Source organism: Amphibalanus amphitrite, unplaced genomic scaffold (assembly GCF_019059575.1).
Source record: "Amphibalanus amphitrite isolate SeventyFive unplaced genomic scaffold, NRLGWU_Aamphi_draft 002503F_arrow, whole genome shotgun sequence".
In the NCBI taxonomy this organism is placed as follows: Eukaryota; Metazoa; Arthropoda; class Thecostraca; order Balanomorpha; family Balanidae; genus Amphibalanus; species Amphibalanus amphitrite.
Window position 1 is genome coordinate 4,302 of NW_024883930.1, and position 17,676 is coordinate 21,977.

The window sequence follows — 17,676 nt, forward strand, 5'->3', positions numbered from 1 at the left end:
TGGCAGGTAAAGGCAGTATGTTCAAATTACCCCACGGTGGGACAATTCGAACACACCGTGACTTGGTGGAGAAGTGATGCTATGCTATTCAAGGTATGCTCGGCTCGTCCAAAAATGAGGCTTGCATGGTGAAAGCAAGTGACACATGCGCTACTGAAACAGTTTAACGACAACAGCTCTAGTAGTGACTCCAGAAACGAGGTCTTGTGATGCATGCCGCTTGAAACAGACTCAACTTGTGCTGATGTCGGCGTAATATGCTGCTGTCCGTGGGTTCCATCAAGCTTTGGCGAAATCAATCACATGCTGACAATTAGGCACGGAAAATTCTATGTATTATCATGCCACAAACAATGCACTGTAGGGAACGGCTCAGCAGACCAGTAAAATGACAGATTGAGCATTTCCATATGCAGTTTCATCGATCGATCGCAAGTCGCTTCACATAACCTCATCAATCACTCGCAACTAACAACAATAGCAACAGGACCTGCTACATCACAAAGCAGATATAAAATGATGATAGAGGTCTGACATCATACATCCGATAGGATGATGGGGCTGTCGGCTTCCAACAACAATCATATATTCGTAAATCGCATCCCTGAGGTAGACGTATTAAATTAACTGCAAATATATCTATGACACCTAATAAAAGCAGCGAATAAGTACCAACAAGAAAATATGCTGGCCTATCGGTGGGAGCTGCCCAATTACTATCTTCCATTGCACCAATGTCAGACATAGCCGAACTACTAATAGCGTCCCCGAGGCATCACCGGTCCGCTGTGGTTTGAATTGGTACTACCGGCGCCTCAGCGGTCACTCCGGGCTAGGGCACCCGCCACCTAATCTTTGACGATAAACTTTTAAAAGAACTTTAAAAGTAAGGCACTATTCGAATCGATGATGCCACACCGATCGGTAAATGGCGTGCCTTGAAGGATTGCACTGAACAAATTCTGAGGCACGCAACGTGGAACTGCCCTAAGATGAAGACAAAGCGAGCTACAGCTGTCGATTGCCCATACTGTATACGGTTTACACTTTACACAATGTCCTACCACGCCGTCGAAATACGGTCAGGCTGCTCAACCGCGACTCGTTCCGATTACTGCCCAGAAAATCTACAAACTTCACAGCACACACCCTCACCAATAATGATTCTAAAACATTCATTCATTCGTCATCCGAACATAAATAAAATTATGCAGCTTTAACAACAAGGGCAATGCCAGTCGATCCACTCTGTCCCTTACAAAGCTTCTAACCACCACTCGCCACGAGTATAACAGCTCGCCACCACCCACGCGCCTAAACAGCTGCATTGGGACAGCGAGCGGGCAGCGCATTAAACTGTTCTATCCTTCGCCCAGTGGAAACCCCGCTCTGCTGAACCGACTACCCTATCAACACGTCGTCAAGTAGTTTCCCTGTCCGTCTATAACCAGTTCACCATCAGACTCTGTGTCTAACCAGTCCGCTGTCGGGCTCCTCGACTACGGGCTCCTACTTCACCCTCGGTCTAACTTATTTGTCTAGTCATGCCTAACCAGTCTCCCATCGTACAGTCGCTCTTCAGTGTTCTAGGTCACTACACCGGGTCAGGCCTCGGGTATCACAGCGGGCTGGTAGAGCGGCGACCGGACACTGCCCCAGCCCGACCACAGTTCGGCCAGCCGCTGGCCTAGTGGTGAGTGTAGCACTCGTAAGTACACCTGGGGAACCAATAGACGGTCAGTACTGCGGAGACACCAAACACCACCTCGTACGGCGGCACATCGGGTAATGGGTACATACCATCACACTTGTACGTGCGACGATTGTTATGCTCGCTAGGCGCTATGGCAAACTATTGACGCCTCAGTTAGTGTCAGATCAATGCTGAGTGTTGTACCTCCTGATAGAGCAAACAATGTGCAATTATAATTATTTCGTTCGTTCATTGGGGTTTAGGGGCGCGTCGAATTATAATTATTTCCCAGACTATAATAACAGCATATTAAAAAAAAAACTCCCGGCGTTATAAATATCCAGTGTAGGACAGCCGGGAGCCAGAAGTAGCGACACCGGATGCAGATCGGCATCAGAAGTCTAACTCTAAAGTTACAAGGTCTAACTCTGTACAGATCCCTCATAGTATGTCCTCCCAGAGCTACTCACCTCATATATTTTGATTTTCAGCAGCGTCCAGTGTTGGGTGGCGAGCACGGCCAGCCGACCGGGAGTGCTCTCACAGCGCTGGTACCGTTCGCCGTACACGGACCGCACACAGCACTCGCACATCGTCAGCAGCGACGTCATGCTGGGGGAAGACCGGAGAGAGGGGTGTGGCAGAGACGCGCTGACAAAGAGACGTCAGAGAACATACTGACGTACACGGGGGAAGGCAGATATAGTGACTTCAGAGGGCTAAGTATGCCGAGCTTTCGAGCACACTGGACACATGGGGAAAGCCGATGAGGGAATCAACGAGGTCCCAGGGTACACTAGGACAGTGTCAGTAACATGGTATGAAGCAGTCAAGCCCTAAGACACAAACAGTACCGTCATGACATAAAGCAGCGTCGTCAGAGGAAAGCGCCAACAGCGACAGTGACAAGCATGATAAAACACAACAGCAGCACAAGGCAAACACTAACGCAATCCGAACGCATATTTCGGTGGCGGCAAGACGCTCTGTCTCTTACCTGCCCTTAGTGCCAAGGCTGTAGTCGATGCCTCGAAGGAGGTCGTTGGTTTTGAAGATGAGCAGCAGCTCGCGGGGCACCTTGTTGAGGACGGCAGCGATCTCTGGTAGGTAGCGACTCACCTCCTCCTTAATGGTACCCTCCTGAGGGCCGAAGAGTGTGGTATTATATTAGGCCGCTGGTTAGCCCTTCAGTGGTAACCTTGGACCGAGTCAGCCTTTCCGGTTTCACATGCAGACAGGGGCTACGGTTAGCCAGGCCGGGGACGAAGTAGAGACACCGTCGCGCGCTATCTCTACCGCTGTTTGTCGCCAGGTACCACACCGCCAGTTATATACTCACTCAAATGAACAAACGCACGCTGTATGAAACTAAAAGAAAATAGCTCGTGTTCCGTAAAGGAACCGGTGAGCTTCAAAGCCGCTTAACTGAGTTATTTTTTCCGACTGAGTCAGACTCAGTGACTGACCTCTGCCTCGGTGAGTTTCTGTTTGTCCAGACCGGTGGTGATGGCCTGCCAGCTCCGTCCCGCCACCATACAGGCCAGCAGGCCGTACAGCCGGCCCACGCCCAGCCGGCCGCCCTCCCGCTCCATGCTGACCAGGTCACCAGAGAGGATCGACAGCCAGAACCGGCTGTAGCTCCAGCGTAGTTTGTCAGGGAGAGTCTGTGGGGGCGGCGAGCGGCGGTCAGATATTAGCAGACACCTCGTGTGCTGTACTAGTATATGACAGACAGGACATGCTGTAGCTCCAGCGCAGTTTGTCAGGGAGAGTCTGCGGGGGCGACGAGCGGCAGTCAGAGGGGTTAGCGGAAATATTGTGTTCACTAAATGCACGGTCGATAACAGGCAAACACTGAACCCCAGGACCTAACGCAGAGCCGACGGTCCATAGCCCACATCATGAAAAGCTCACAACAGCATCACACCGGATCCGTTATGTGCTGTACGCTTCCAATCAGACCCATCGTGTACAACCCATACCCACACCAAACCCGTCTTGCATAGCCCTAACTCACACCGAAACCACCGTGTAAAGGCCTGCACTGGCCGACAGACCCACCTATAACTCTGTCCGTACAGTACACAGCCCATACACACACCAGAGTCTCCTTCGACAGTCCCGCGTACCGTATAGAGGCCGTGGTCGAGTAGTACAATCTCCACGTTGCCTCCGTCATTTTTGCGAACTAGCAGGTTACCCGGGTGTGGATCGCAGTGAATATACCTGAAACATCAGTGCAGAGAGGTGAGAATGCAGTACAGGAGTGAGCGATGTGGAGAAAAACAGCGAGCTCGCCAAGCGACCACACTATCTACTTACGAAACTAAGGACAGTGTGTTTTCGCTAACTGATCCGAACACTTAATTGAGCGCCGGATCTAGCCACTTCTGCGCTTGCTATAAGACAAATACCTCTGAGGGTCTGCTAACTTTCTTGGTGGATAATGACAGCACACTACACCTTTTCTGTCACCTTTTCTGCTCCTGCTCACCCTTTCTCGAATATCATTTCTGAGTAGAGTTTTCCGAGCTTCTGCGAGACCTCACGGGGCGAGATACCGTGTGTGTGCAGGTAGTCGGGGTCGTTGACCTGGCCACCGTCACAGTACTCCATAGTGAGCACACGGGACGTCGTCAGGTCCCAGCGAACCTTGGGGACCTGACAAGAGACAGGGTAAGGTGAGGTCAGGTCCCAGCAAACCTTGGGAACCTGACGAAAAGGGCAGGGTATGGTCAGGTCCCAACAAACCATGGGAGCCTGGCGATAGAGCGGGCCGGCAATTGGGTGATGTATCCAGTGAAAAAGAATGGAAGCAACATTTCAATAAGTTAAAATGTGGCCTATGTAGTCTGTGAGCGTTCAAATGGAACATTCCTACATGACATGTTTGCTCGAAAGATGGAGTCGGTGAGGTAAACACCGATGGATGAGCCCCCAACCCGTACCCGAAGCCAGGCGAAGTGTTTGAACATGTCGGCGACTCTTTCGGCATTTTTGGCCTCCTGACTGAAGTCAAGCTCCCTCGGGAGGTTCTTCTTGGTCTCTTCTGCCAGCCACATCAGCTCAAAGTCGGGAAACACCCAGGCCACCAGCCGCACTAGCACCTGAGACAAACAAGTATGAACAAAGGTTAGTGGTTACTGTGGCAAAGGTAAGATAGTGCTGTTAGAGCATCGGAAGCGTTGGCTTACATAACGAACATCGCTTTGAACGCCAATTAACCGTGACTTACAGAAAAACTACTTGGGGTGAAATAGAAATTCTATCAAATTATTCCTGATGAGATCCAACAGCGAGCTGTAACTCGATATAGACTGTATCCCCGATCCCGTCAATCGAGCCCGTTATAAGACCCTTGTGCCCGTCTTCCCCGCCGGGCACCAGCCCGCACTCAGTTCTCACCTCCATGGTCTTCATATCGACAAACGAGTTGGCCAGCACGGTCGGGTGCTGGATCTTGAGCGCCACCGTGGAGCCGTCCGTCAGCCGGGCCCGGTGGACCTGAGCCAGGGAGGCGGTGCCCAGCGGCTCCGGGTCCACCTCCGCGACCACGTCTGACGCCTGGGGATAGAGACAAAGGTAGTGATGATATGTCAATGTCTGACACCTGCACATACAAGCATCGTAACACATCGATGCCTGAGCACAGACAAATACAGTGACGACACGTAAAAGTTCGTATTGTGTCCATAGTCGTGTCAACGTGATACACCTTTCACAAATCAGCACAACAATTAATCGCGAAACTGGCATGACGCGCCAGCAAGAACACCGCAAACAAAAAGCTTTAGTTACCAGTTATTCGTCAAATATGTCCACTATGTTCATCATCGGTCGCTGACAACGCGAACCATCAGCAGTGACCGTTCTACACACCTTGACGCCGAGCTCGGTGCTGAGGAGTGCCAGCAGCTCGTGCAGCGGTGTCTGCGGCGCCCTCGAGTGCAGAATCCGCAGCGTGCGTACGTACTCCGCCGGAATGAGGTAGTCCAGGGCGCCCAGGTGCTGTCCCACTGCCGGAAACGAAATTACAGTAAGGTAAACTGAGCGGTGACCGTGACAATGACGGGCACGGGGAATGAGCACCGGGATTCTTTTACATTACTCCATTTCGTAGCAACGACAAAAGTTGCAGGCTATTTTATTGGTTGCATGCATTTTACAAACGTATCTAATCACAGCAACAATTCATGATGATGATTGATTGAGTATGCTGTGGCAGAATACGCAAATTAAGCACCTAAGATGACGTGGTAGGACTTTAATCATCTCAGCTGTCGAGGAAATAGTCACCTTTGATAAAGCAGCCCCTGTTGGCGCAGCAGAGCCGCAGCAGTCGGTCGGCGCCCCGCTGGTGCACCTCCGACTTGAGCCGGTCATACTCTGCAGTGCCGGCCACCAGACCACTCCAGTACAGAGAGCGCTGGTAGTCCCAGCTGATCTGACCCACCTGAAGAGGCACACATTGGGTAGGAAAACTGGGAGAGGGAGACAGAACAGTAGAATACAAGCTGTAGAGGAATTTAGAAGTAAGATTCCTAGCCTCCCATTGCTAAAAAAGACTACAGTAGGTACCAGAAATGCATAGTTAAAAGTGTGTGAATCAATGTAAATAGGTTTAAGCTAAACAGAAGGATGAACCATGTTTTCATCAATATGATGTGAATATGACTAAATATATTATTCATTCTAAATTTACCTTGCATTGCAGCTCAGTTTACTAGGCCAATGTGGGTAAGTTATGTGAATAAGTCAAAGCTTATATGAGGTGATTGTGCTGCCCAACTCACTGTGATGGCTGCTCTGCCAAACCTGACCAGGCCAATGGCATGCAGGTCCCAGTCATTGGCTCTCAGTGACGCGTACACACTGCCCACCAACCCGGCAGTGGCCACCAGCTTTAACAGTCCTCTTTGTCTTCTGTGCATGATACTGCCCAGCGTTAGTCAATTTGATTATCACCTGCAGGAATGAGTGACAACTTGATTAAAACTTCCATGCATCACAAGTGACATGATTCACCTGTGGTGTGGTTATGTCATACACCTACCAGGTACATTTTCAACACTGAAAAGAAAAACAATCATCAATTCATTTGCCCATGTCTATCATTAGCCTATGGTTCTTATATCACATAACTCATAACAAACATAACAAGGACTGGAATGAAAAAGAAATCAACATGGATATAATGTAAGAGGTTCCCAGTGGCGCGGGAACCGGGGGGCTAGCGGGGGCTGAGCCCCCGCCCCAGTTTTTCGGCTGGGGGGGCTCGTAATGTATTTGAGCCCCCCCAGCTGGAGGAATCGAAATCGGAAATCTACCAACATAATTTCATAGATTCATACATAGGCGCGGGAACCGGGGGAGGGGGCAGTGGGGGAAGCTTGCCCCCACAACTCTGCGGCCGAGGGGCGGTGCCCCACAACGTTTCATGAGGCCAGGAACCGTTGGGCAGCTTGTCCTCCCCAAATTAGGGGTTGTGGGTCACAAAGGAAGAAAGCATGTAAGTGAAAAATCCACCTATTTCACTGGCTCGGCAACTCATTTGGCAGATTAAAACCTTTACTCCAGGTTGCCAAAACGGTAGTTTCTTCACTCAGCTGAGACGGAATACCTTTTTTGTTGTTGTTGAAAAGGCCAAGGTCTGAAAAATAAGTGGCCTAAAACCGGTGAGAAAACTAGATTTGGGGGTACCCTAGGTTGATTTCTATTATGGTTCAGCCCCCCCAGTCTGGAAGAAGTTCCCGCGCCACTTGAGGTTCCAACTTCCAACAAGCATGGACCATGGTAGGGGGTTTGTCAGTCCCATGACATCCATGGGCAGATGGTGCCAACTGCCAATTAACCCTATTACATTGACACTTTACGGGTCAAGGCCCATTGGAGCGTGGACATTGAAGTCCTGAGGGCTGTTCACTGGCCCTGTGTGCGGTCGGACCGCACAAAGCCTCCAAGCTCTACCCACTGCATCCCTACGTCAGCCTTCTGTCACCGCACACACTAGGCATCTATATCAATTTATCTTGTTTCTGACAATCATGGAATCAAGCACAATACCAATACAAATCATGGGAAATAAATATTTCAACTGCTTACTATTTACCGAAGGAAAGCAGCATTGAGCCCCTAGTCCAAACCAGAAATCCAAGGTATATAAAAACACTCAGAAATTGAAATACCTACACCCCTTTGACAAATTTTCATAATTTTATCTCTCTTTGGCAAGCCCATCTATACTCTTTGGAATGATTTTGGAGCCTGTTTGAAGACTATGGTTGTGTCGCTCTGTGAGTTCTGGCAACGACTACGAGCCAATGAAAGAAAGCCTTAGATCGATCAGCTGAAAATTCCGGTCGTGAGCGTCCCTTAGCATAAAAAATAAACACGGGAAAGGGGAGTTTTGATTGGAGTAGGTGCGCCATTTATGTCGCATTTATTTACTTCCATATGAAAGTTTTCTTGAGTAAAAAATCCGGTGGTTCATTATGTAACTGGTTTACACTTCACCCGGTTTACATAGCATATTTGACGAGGCTCTAGCTCGTTAATTTGGCGATAATTTCGATGCAGTGGTCTACAAATATTTAAAGGGGATCATTTTGTAAATTGTTAAGCACCATTGGCATCTTTTGCAACATCACGGACGGAGATATACCTAAGCTTGCAACAAACCCTATGTAAACCGGGTTATCGACATAGCCTTGTGTAACGACTATCGAACATCTCATCATTTACTAAAAATAAAATGACCCAAATACTGACATTTAACCCGCGCCCGGGTGAGTCAATCAGCCAACTTCGACAGACTACATGAAGGGGCGCGTTTTGGCAACATCAGGCTGGTTATCTCATCTCAGAAATTAAGAATGCTAGAAAGACGATGTGAAAGCAATTTAGATAGCAATAGATAGCTCAAGCTATCAGATCTTTCGGAACATACAGGTCATTTTTCGATCAGACGCTGACGGGCTGAGGTCACTGGAAGCGCTTGTATTCCCGCATATACAATACTGTATCAGTGTTTGGGGAAGCTGCAACGTTACCCAGAAAAAGCGCATTCAGAAAATAATCAACTTCGGTGCTCGCATAGCGTGTGGCCTGAGCCGGCGCGAACATGTAACCCCAGCACTGCAGGAGCTAGCCTGGAAATGTGTTGACGACCTGATTTGCGATCATGATCTCACCATTGTACGACATCTGCTGACCTCAGCTAACGCCCCTGAGATCTTGCGTAATAAGCTGGTCTTAAGATCTGACGAGTCTACCAGATGTAGGTACTCGTTCGACCGAGAATGGATTATTGAATCTGCCTCGTGTTAGAACCGAGCTCGCCCGCCGTGGCTTCCTTTTTCGTGCTAGTAAGGAATGGAATGGTGTTTAGTGTTTTTTAGTGTGCTTGTTCTTTTGCTATGTGGTTTTAACTAGATATTTTATATTTTTATTTCGCATTGTATATGACGTGGAAGTCACAAAACCCATTGTATGGAGACTCCGAATAAACGTCTGTCTGTCTGTCTGTCTGAGGTCACCAAAACTCAAAAGTAGAGATAGGTATCACCACACTTGGTTCCCGATTTTGACAATGTTTCACAAATCGGCGAATAAGTCGGGAGACAGGGACCAAACCAATGAGCTACAGCGCCGCGGAAAAGCTCATTCGGTAGCTCTTCTAACGCTCTTTCGCTAACATGTGATCAGATTTGACCTAAGGTCAGCGGTTTTACCTCCGGACCGGAGGTAAAAATTCAAAAACCACAAAAATAAATAAATAAATAAATAAATAAATAAATAAATAAATAAATAAATAAATAAATGAAATGTTCACCATAACTACACGGTACACCGACTGAACAATGAACTTGAAACGGTCAGTAGGTAGGTTCTTCCGTTTCATAAGGATGAGAGGATCTTGAGGTTCATCTTGGATTCTGAATATCAGTCATGACTCACCAAAGAACAACGAAAGTCACAACGAAAGTAATGCAAACCCACTCTCATGCATCATTTTTAATTTGGCACCTAATACATATCCCGTTCCTTTACGACGGGCCAAGCTGTTGAAAAATCTCGTTTTTTTATCTTCACTCATTTTCTAAAGTTCGTCTTAATAGACAGAGTTCGGAATTGCAATACCGCCAATCGAGCGAAGAACTACGCAGCATTTACGCCGAACAACTTCGCTGCAACTGCAACAGACGTTATTTGGAAAGACGCGAAACTACGATCGAGAGCCGCGTACGTACCAGTCACCGACCAAGCATGACTTGATCTCATGCTAAAGTTCACGATGTCTATCCGTGTGTCGAACCAGACCTTGCCCAGAGCACATGAAGAGCTGGATTATTCTGAACGTTACAGCGCACTCCATACGCCAATAAGCCAGCCGGTATGCTCAATGCGCATTTGTTCAGCTGTTACGTTTGAGGCAAAATAAATATTGTATCATCACTGCCGGATCCAGCCGTGCGTCTTCCTTGAGATAGGAGCAGATGGCATCTCAGGGCGGACAGTTATATTGAGCAACGGACAGGGGATGCTTACTGCTTTCCTTTTACTTATTACCTAATGCCATAGCATAAAACATCGAAAAGGGTATGCCTATTGTGTACTACAAGTTGTGGAGCGCGGCGGAATCCGACACAATTTCTCGACATAAAATGGGCAAATTAACCAAGGGCGGATCCAAGGGGGGCCAACGGGGCCATGCCCCCCCCCCCCAAGACGGTCAAAGGGGGGGCCATACTATCTTTTGGCCCCCCCCAAAAACATAAGTCAAGAAAACTAAAAAATAAACATTCTCAAAGTTCCTATGCTGAAAACTGAAATATTGCTTTGATGATTGAGTGACCTTGGGGCAAACGTGAAAAACTCTGCCAACCAGAGTCAAAATGGCCTGTGCCGGCGAGGGTTAACATGTAGGAGAAATTGACATGATATCACATTGTTATTCGCATTCATAGGCACGTGTTCTGTATTGTGTACTGGTTGGTTTTAATTGCAAATTTGTTGGAAAATAAGATTGTCATTAGGCACTTTTTTTAAGAAAAAGGTATTTTCAACGTTTGCCGTGGCCAAATGTGTGATTCTTGTCAGAAAACTGAGGAATGATCATAACAACACTGAGTATAATCAACTTCAGCTTGAGAGATTTCAAGAAGCCTTAATAGCTGAAGCTTCTTCATAGTTCATTAACACTATTAAACAGGAGCTTTCTTGTCTCATGCCTGAATGTATATGGATTTAAACCTCGCCCGTATTGGCGTTTTGTCAGAAGCGAACGTATATGGGGGGGGGGGGGATTGCCGTTTGGCCGCTGATCGAGCTAGAGCTTCGCGAAAAAAAAAACGAGCGTGCTGCCCGTGACGAGAGGAAGACGATGATACCCAATTTAAGGTCCTAGGTCATTGGTTCATGGTTGACCTTCCAGGTCAGGTCAATGACCCAAACATGGCGTGTCATTTCGCGAACTAGCGACCGGAGTTTAGTACACCTCCTCACCGACAGATGGCAGGACAACTGCGTGAGAATATACCTGAGAAAAACGTAAAAAAGCAAAACAAATATCACGATCATCATTGCAAGCGTACAATAAACCGCCAAGAAGACCACTTTAACGATTTATAGGTTTAAAATGGCGAGTTCGCTAAAATAAGATCCAGCCAACATGCCACGGGCTCGCCCGGTATTCATTGCATGCACTTATCATCGAACATTGCGGGCACATTTTTGAACGGAATGAATCGAAACTCGGTGACAGTAGTCTTCAATGTATCCACCAAGCGGAGCCAGGGAACATTTTTGATAAACCTAATAGTTTCAGAGATATTCAATGATAACCGAGATTCAGTCGCTCCGTCGGCGGCGTTCCCGACGATTTAACATGGGAAAATGAGAATAACTTGCAAAATGTACACGACGATTGCGGGCACAGTTTTAGAGTCTCGCACACCAAAATGGCATCAATATGTTCCAAATTGATCATAGTTTCCTGTACTCGGGAACATCTTTGATAAACGGTCCCGTTCTGCCGCAATCGCCGGTAATGTGACGAATCCGCGCGAAATCCCTATGGCAGCCGGTGCGCCGGAGCGGCCGGCCGCCGGTCGCTAGTTCGCGAAATGACACGCCATGAGTCGGGAAAATTGGGACCTGTTAGAGCGTCGTAAGTGTGGCTGAGCTTTTCCGGTGTGCTGATCACGAATATCGTGTTAGTGTTGATCCCAGAAGATGTCTTCATGCATTTAGGCCAGGTCGGGTCAGGTCAACCAGTAGTGGTCCTGCCGGGTATTCGTAGTACGTGTCAACCGCCTCTGACAGCTTCGTAACATGTTACGAAGGCACCAAAAGTACTTCGTAAATGTTCAAATGGTTGCTGAATTCGAGTTCAGCTCCAAAAACTAGCCTAGAAACATGTAAAACGCGAAAAAGTGAACTGAGGTCATCAAAGGTCAATGACCTGACCTGACCTTCAAGTGACCTTCACACCCATCCAAATGCATGAGACCAACATCATATCACATGTTTGAACGCTTGAAACCACGAAAAGACTGCAAACGCGCGGCTTGGGCTAATGCGAGCCAACATACGCCGAATCGCGATCCCGGCCAAACATGGTCTCGAGAAATAGGTCACAGGTCAAAGGTCACTTGGGTCAGGGTAATTAAAGTTTCAGGGTAGATGAAAAATTGATTAACTCGAGGGTACTGAAGGATTCGTCGCGATTAGCCGTTTTTACGCGAGTTATTCGCGAAAAACCGAGGGGGGTTGGGTCTGTTCGACCCCTCCCCCTATACGGGGGAGGGTTAACAGAGGAAGACACAATTTCCCCTTACCTGTACTTCTTTTTGAAGTGTTTCAAGCGTCATTTTGAGAAGGTGCTTTATTCAGTTAGGGGGTGCATGTGCACCCCTAAAACCCCTAATGCTCCACCATATGTCACTAACTAAACCCACTATTTGCAGTTATACTTAATGACACATGGGTAGTTTTCACTCAACATAGTAGGATAGTTAAGCATTAAATGCAAAAATAGAGCTTGAGATTGTCCGGCATTTAGCCCAACAGGATACCTCTTCAATCGTCCTAGCTGAACCCAGCATAAGCTCAGCTTGTCTGAACTCGGACACACCATCAAATCAACATTGCCGAGTCTGAATTTGAGCTCGACGCCGGGCCATAGGCCTGAACTTTGTGGTCATGGGCGCGGGAGCTGGGGGTCAGTGGGGGCAGCCTGCCCCCACAACTCTGGGGCCGTGGGGGCGCTGCCCCACAACTTTTCATAGGGCTAGGAACCGTCGGGGCAGCTTGCCCTCCCTGAATTAGCGGTTGTGGGTCACAAAGGAAAACTAAAGGGAAGAAAACATTTAAGAAAAAAATCCCCCTCTTTACCTGGCTTGGCAGCTCATGTGGAAGATTTAAGCCTTTATTCTACGTTACCAAAAAGGTAGTTCCTTGACTCAGCTGAGACAAAATACCTCACTTTTTGCAAATGTTTTCGTTTCGTTTTTTTTTTTCGATGAAAAGGCGAAGGGTGAAAAATAAGTGGCCTAAAACCGGTGAGAAAACTAGATTTGGGGGTACCCTAGGTTTGGCTAGTCCCAACCGGTTGGCCCCCCCCAAGACGGCCGGCTGGATCCGCCCTTGAAATTAACAGCATGTTTTTAGACATATTTGAGATACTCAAAATGAGCATGATGGTGCCAGGATAAGACGCCTTTCGGGGCGAAAAACGAGCGAGTGAGAGGGTGAGCCCTGCCCTGCACTTGCAAAATTGCGAGGGTTTACTCCCAACTGACTTGTGCATGCAGCACCCATATAACTCTGCACGTGCGTGCGTGCAAACTGGGTCCCAACTGAGTTGTGCACGATGACGACGCCCTACTCCCCGGTCCCTAACCGTGCAGCAAATGTTAACGCGACTATAGTGATTTTCAATGGGCTGGGCTCACTCGTTCTCAAAATCTGGAAACGACTCCAGCACGGGCGCATGTGCAATACATCTTATGGTGATGCGTTAAAATGCATTTGCCTGGTCGGTTCAATCCTATATATTTACCAAGTTTCAGCGCCATCGGTCCAGTCATTGCCGAGTTATTGTACCCGAGCTGGAGCAAAATTGACACCTATTCATTTTACACGTGGCACGTGCAGTGGCGGTAACCCATATACACTAACATTAAAAGGGTCCATGATTGAAAGGATGGATCTCACATATCTGACGCAGAAGACCGCTTGTCGATCCCTCGAGCGGTTGCCGAGCTATAGCCTCTCAAAAGCGTTTCGGGGCCGGGCCGGCTCGGGCTGTTCATATAAATTTTCCCTGATTTTCCCTTTAAAGTCACGGGTAAACTCGTCCGCTCGTTAGTAGCAGATTCAAGCACATTTGCCCATGACCCAATGCTGAATTTTGGTAGCCGACGTAACTTCGTTATTAAATCGTCACCCTTTTATAACCGTTTCACGTTCTATAGACCAAAAAAAAGAAGAAGAAAATGGTTGTAAATCAAGAGACCCGGCAACGAAGCTGACCACTTTGTCGCAACACAATGATAAATTACAATAGGTATCTTAAAGGAACGGGAAATCACAGATCGTTTTTGTGGGTTTACAGCATTCCAAAGTTTAATTATATCAAATATTTCTTCAACGGAGAACAACAACAAAAAAAAAATATTCTAAGCAGTGGCGCAGCCAGGATTTGGTTTCGGGGGGGTCATCGCCTCCAAAGCGGGCCCCCTAGTGTGCGGGCCCCCACCCATTTTTCAGAATCTTTCCATATTTCATATGCATTCTGCTGAGCGGGCCCCCTTTACCTACACGATAACCCTGAGCGAGTTTAAATCGGAAAATTTTGATATAGAACGGTATGCTCGGTATAGCAGTACCTATACAGTAACGGTATAGCAGTATACAGTATAGCAGTAACGGTATAGCAGAATAGCTCGGTAATCACCCGGTGCTCAATTTCTACGCGAATTGACCATGACAGAAATATGTTACTATGAGGTACGAATTCGTATCTTTCGAGGCCGAAATGTGCCCCTTCCGCAATATGCATAGCATATATGCTAACGGAGCTGTTGCCTGCTTCTATCGGACAATATTTAAGTAGTCCCATGTGCCTGTCCTAAGTCATCTATTGGCTGCTGTAGAAGATTGTGCCCTTATCCTTCTTCATTACGTAAATTCGATCACAAGAAGTTTTAACCCTCGCCGGCGCCCGGTACAGGGGGAGGAGATGATGCAACCCCCTAAGGGTTTTCGTGAATAACTCGCGTAAAAAGGGGCCGATCGCGACAACACTTTCAGTACCCTCGCGTTGATCAGTTTTACACCTACCCTAGAAATTGCATGACCCTGACTCAAATGACCTTTCACCTGTGACCTACTTTCCGAGACCATGTTTGGCCAGAATCGCGATTCGGCGTATGCCGACTCGCATTAGCCGCGCGGTTGCAGTCTTTTCGTGGTTTCAAGCGTTCAAACATGTGAGTTGATGCTGCTCCCATGCATTAGAGTGGGTGTCAAGGTCACCTGAAGGTCAGGTCATTGACCTATGATGACCTCGGTACTTTTTCGAATTATACATGTTTCTAGGCTAGTTTTTGGAGCTGATTCGAATTTAGCAACCATTTGAACATTCACGAAGTAGTTTTGGTGCCTTCGTAACATGTTACGAAGCTGCTAGAGGCGGCTAACACGTAGGTAGGTACTACAAATACCCGGCAGGACCCCTACTGGTTGACCTGACCTGACCTGACCCGACCTGACCTAAATGCATAAAGACATCATCTGTGATCAAAACTAACATGATAACTATTCGTGATCAGCACCCCGAAAAACCCTATAGTAGCCATACTTTACGACGTTCTAACAGGTCCCGATTTTCCCGATTTTTGGGTCATTGACCTGACCTGGAAGGTCAACCAATGACCAAGAACCTTAAAATTGAGTATCATTGGCTTACTCTCGTCACGGGCAACACGTTCGTTTTTATCCGCGAAGCTCTAGCTCGATCATGGGCCAAACGCGGGGGGTCGTACCACCCTCCCCCTTGTGCCGTCGAAGGACGCAAAATGGCTGGAATGGCCTGTGCCGGCGAGGGTTAACGCGCTCATATGGGACATGTATTGCCTTGGACCGGGTTTGTTGTGGTATGGTGATGTGGTAACGTAGATTCTGTCTGCTATCGAAGTCCCGGCATGGTGTTACTTAGCGCGGGGTACAGGCCAGACCGTTGCGCCTATAGTGCGCTGGAATTTTCACGATTTATAGATCAAGGCAGGCCCATGTCACTCCACTTTTGATGACATCATATGGGGGCCTCAGGACAATAATGGCGCGGCGCGCCACAATCGCTTCAAAGCTACTTGCCAACAGTTGCCATTTTTGAAAATATTATTTTGAAATAAAGTTCCAAGTAATAAAAATATTGTAATAAAGTTGTTGAATAAATCGATACCATATCTAAAAACTTACTGAAAAATGATTTATTCATAGTAAAAATATAAGCTCGATGCGTTTTTACGTTGCTTTCCTTCAACTGCAGAGGGTTTTTAAATCGTCTATATCTTCAAAACCGGCCATTTCTTAGCATAGAGCTTGCAAAATCGTGCAAAAATGGCTAAATTTGCCCCACACTGGTCCGGTCCCCGTGCAGTATCTCGGTAACCGTGGGCCCGATCGGCACGGGGAACACAGTATCGTGTAGAGAATCGAACGGGCTATCGAATGGTGTGCGGTGCAGGGATGGCACGCGCCACGTGCACCCGTGAGGGCACTTATGCTGGAAAATTGACGTTTCGGACAGATTTGGGACTTAATGCTATTTTCGGGTGACTGTTTGACGGAGCGGGTTCTAACAACGCCTGTTGGCAAAAGAAATGCACAGCCTCGCATGGAAAAATTGTGAAAAGCTAATTGATCAAAAACAAGGTGGAACAAATCGCTGGAGAAAATGGTATTTGTTAATGACTTACTTAATTACACGGGTTTTACTGCATGGTGCATAACCTGGTACGTTTGACAAATGAAAATGGCATAGTTGGAAAGAGCATTCAATTTTGTCCAAAATCCAGCCATCGCTTTTGCATGCAGTATTCTTAAAAATATAAATGTTTCAAACCTCTACATAGTAACTCATCGATGGCTTTCATTTTTCAATAACCTACGTCAACATTTGTTATAAACTACACATGACATGTTCTATAGTAGAACGCATGCTCATCAGACACCAGCACCTCGATGCGATGGATATTTTTCCTAAACCAAAATGCTTAGCCTGATCGACCGAAATGGATACATAATCCACGGACAAAAGACCAACCAAACGCCCACCGATCGAAAATACCCCTTATTCGCGTTGCGGAGCAAGCGGGTCACCCTAGCGGGCCCCATTCAACCGGGGACCCGGGCCCTATCCACACGGGGGCGCGGGCCCTATCCACATGGGGGCCCGGGCCACGTTCACCTTGGGCTCCGGGCCCCGTCCACCAGGGGACCCGGGTCCCATCAATCCGGGGGCGGGGACCCGGGCCCCGTTCTCCCGGGGGTCCGGGCCCCGTCCACCCGGGGCCCGTTCTCCCGGGAGGCCCGGGCCCGTTCTCCCGGGGCCCGGACCCATCCACGGGGGCCCGGGCCCCATCCAACCGGGGTTCCGGGCCCCGTTCTCCCGGGGCCCGGACCCATCCACGGGGGGCCCGGGCCCTATCTACAAAGGGGGCCCGGGCCCGTTCTCCCGGGGGCGCGGGGCCCATCCAACCGGGGGTCCGGGCCCCGTCCACCCGGGGCCCGGGGCCCGGACCCATCCACGGGTCCGGGCCCCATCCACCCGGGGGTCCGGGCCCCTTCTCCCAGGGGCCCGAGCTAATTCTCCCGGGGGCCCGGGCCCCATCCAACGGGGGGTCCGGGCCCCGTCCATCCGGGGCCCGTTCTCCCGGGGCCCCGGACCCATCCACGGGGGGCCCGGGCCCCATCCA

At 48.6% G+C, this 17,676-nt stretch overlaps 1 protein-coding gene across 3 annotated transcripts; it reads right to left on the minus strand.

Annotated features, from left to right (window-relative positions):
- Positions 1-313: 313 nt before the first annotated feature.
- On the minus strand, positions 314-8,046 carry LOC122377084 (aarF domain-containing protein kinase 1-like). Of its 3 annotated transcripts, none has more exons than XM_043357033.1 (12): positions 7,803-8,046; positions 6,487-6,658; positions 5,990-6,146; positions 5,573-5,709; positions 5,099-5,257; positions 4,642-4,800; positions 4,188-4,354; positions 3,823-3,919; positions 3,160-3,357; positions 2,691-2,833; positions 2,164-2,305; positions 314-1,718 (listed from the first exon to the last, which is right to left on the minus strand). In XM_043357033.1, the coding sequence occupies exons 2-12, from the start codon at positions 6,622-6,624 to the stop codon at positions 1,605-1,607; spliced, it is 1,611 nt and encodes a 536-aa protein (XP_043212968.1). In that variant the 5' UTR covers positions 6,625-6,658; positions 7,803-8,046; the 3' UTR covers positions 314-1,604. The 3 variants fall into 3 exon arrangements, with proteins under 3 accessions (XP_043212968.1, XP_043212971.1, XP_043212972.1); XM_043357036.1 differs by having other exon boundaries at positions 7,796-8,046; XM_043357037.1 differs by having other exon boundaries at positions 6,487-6,763; positions 7,803-7,904.
- Positions 8,047-17,676: the final 9,630 nt, after the last annotated feature.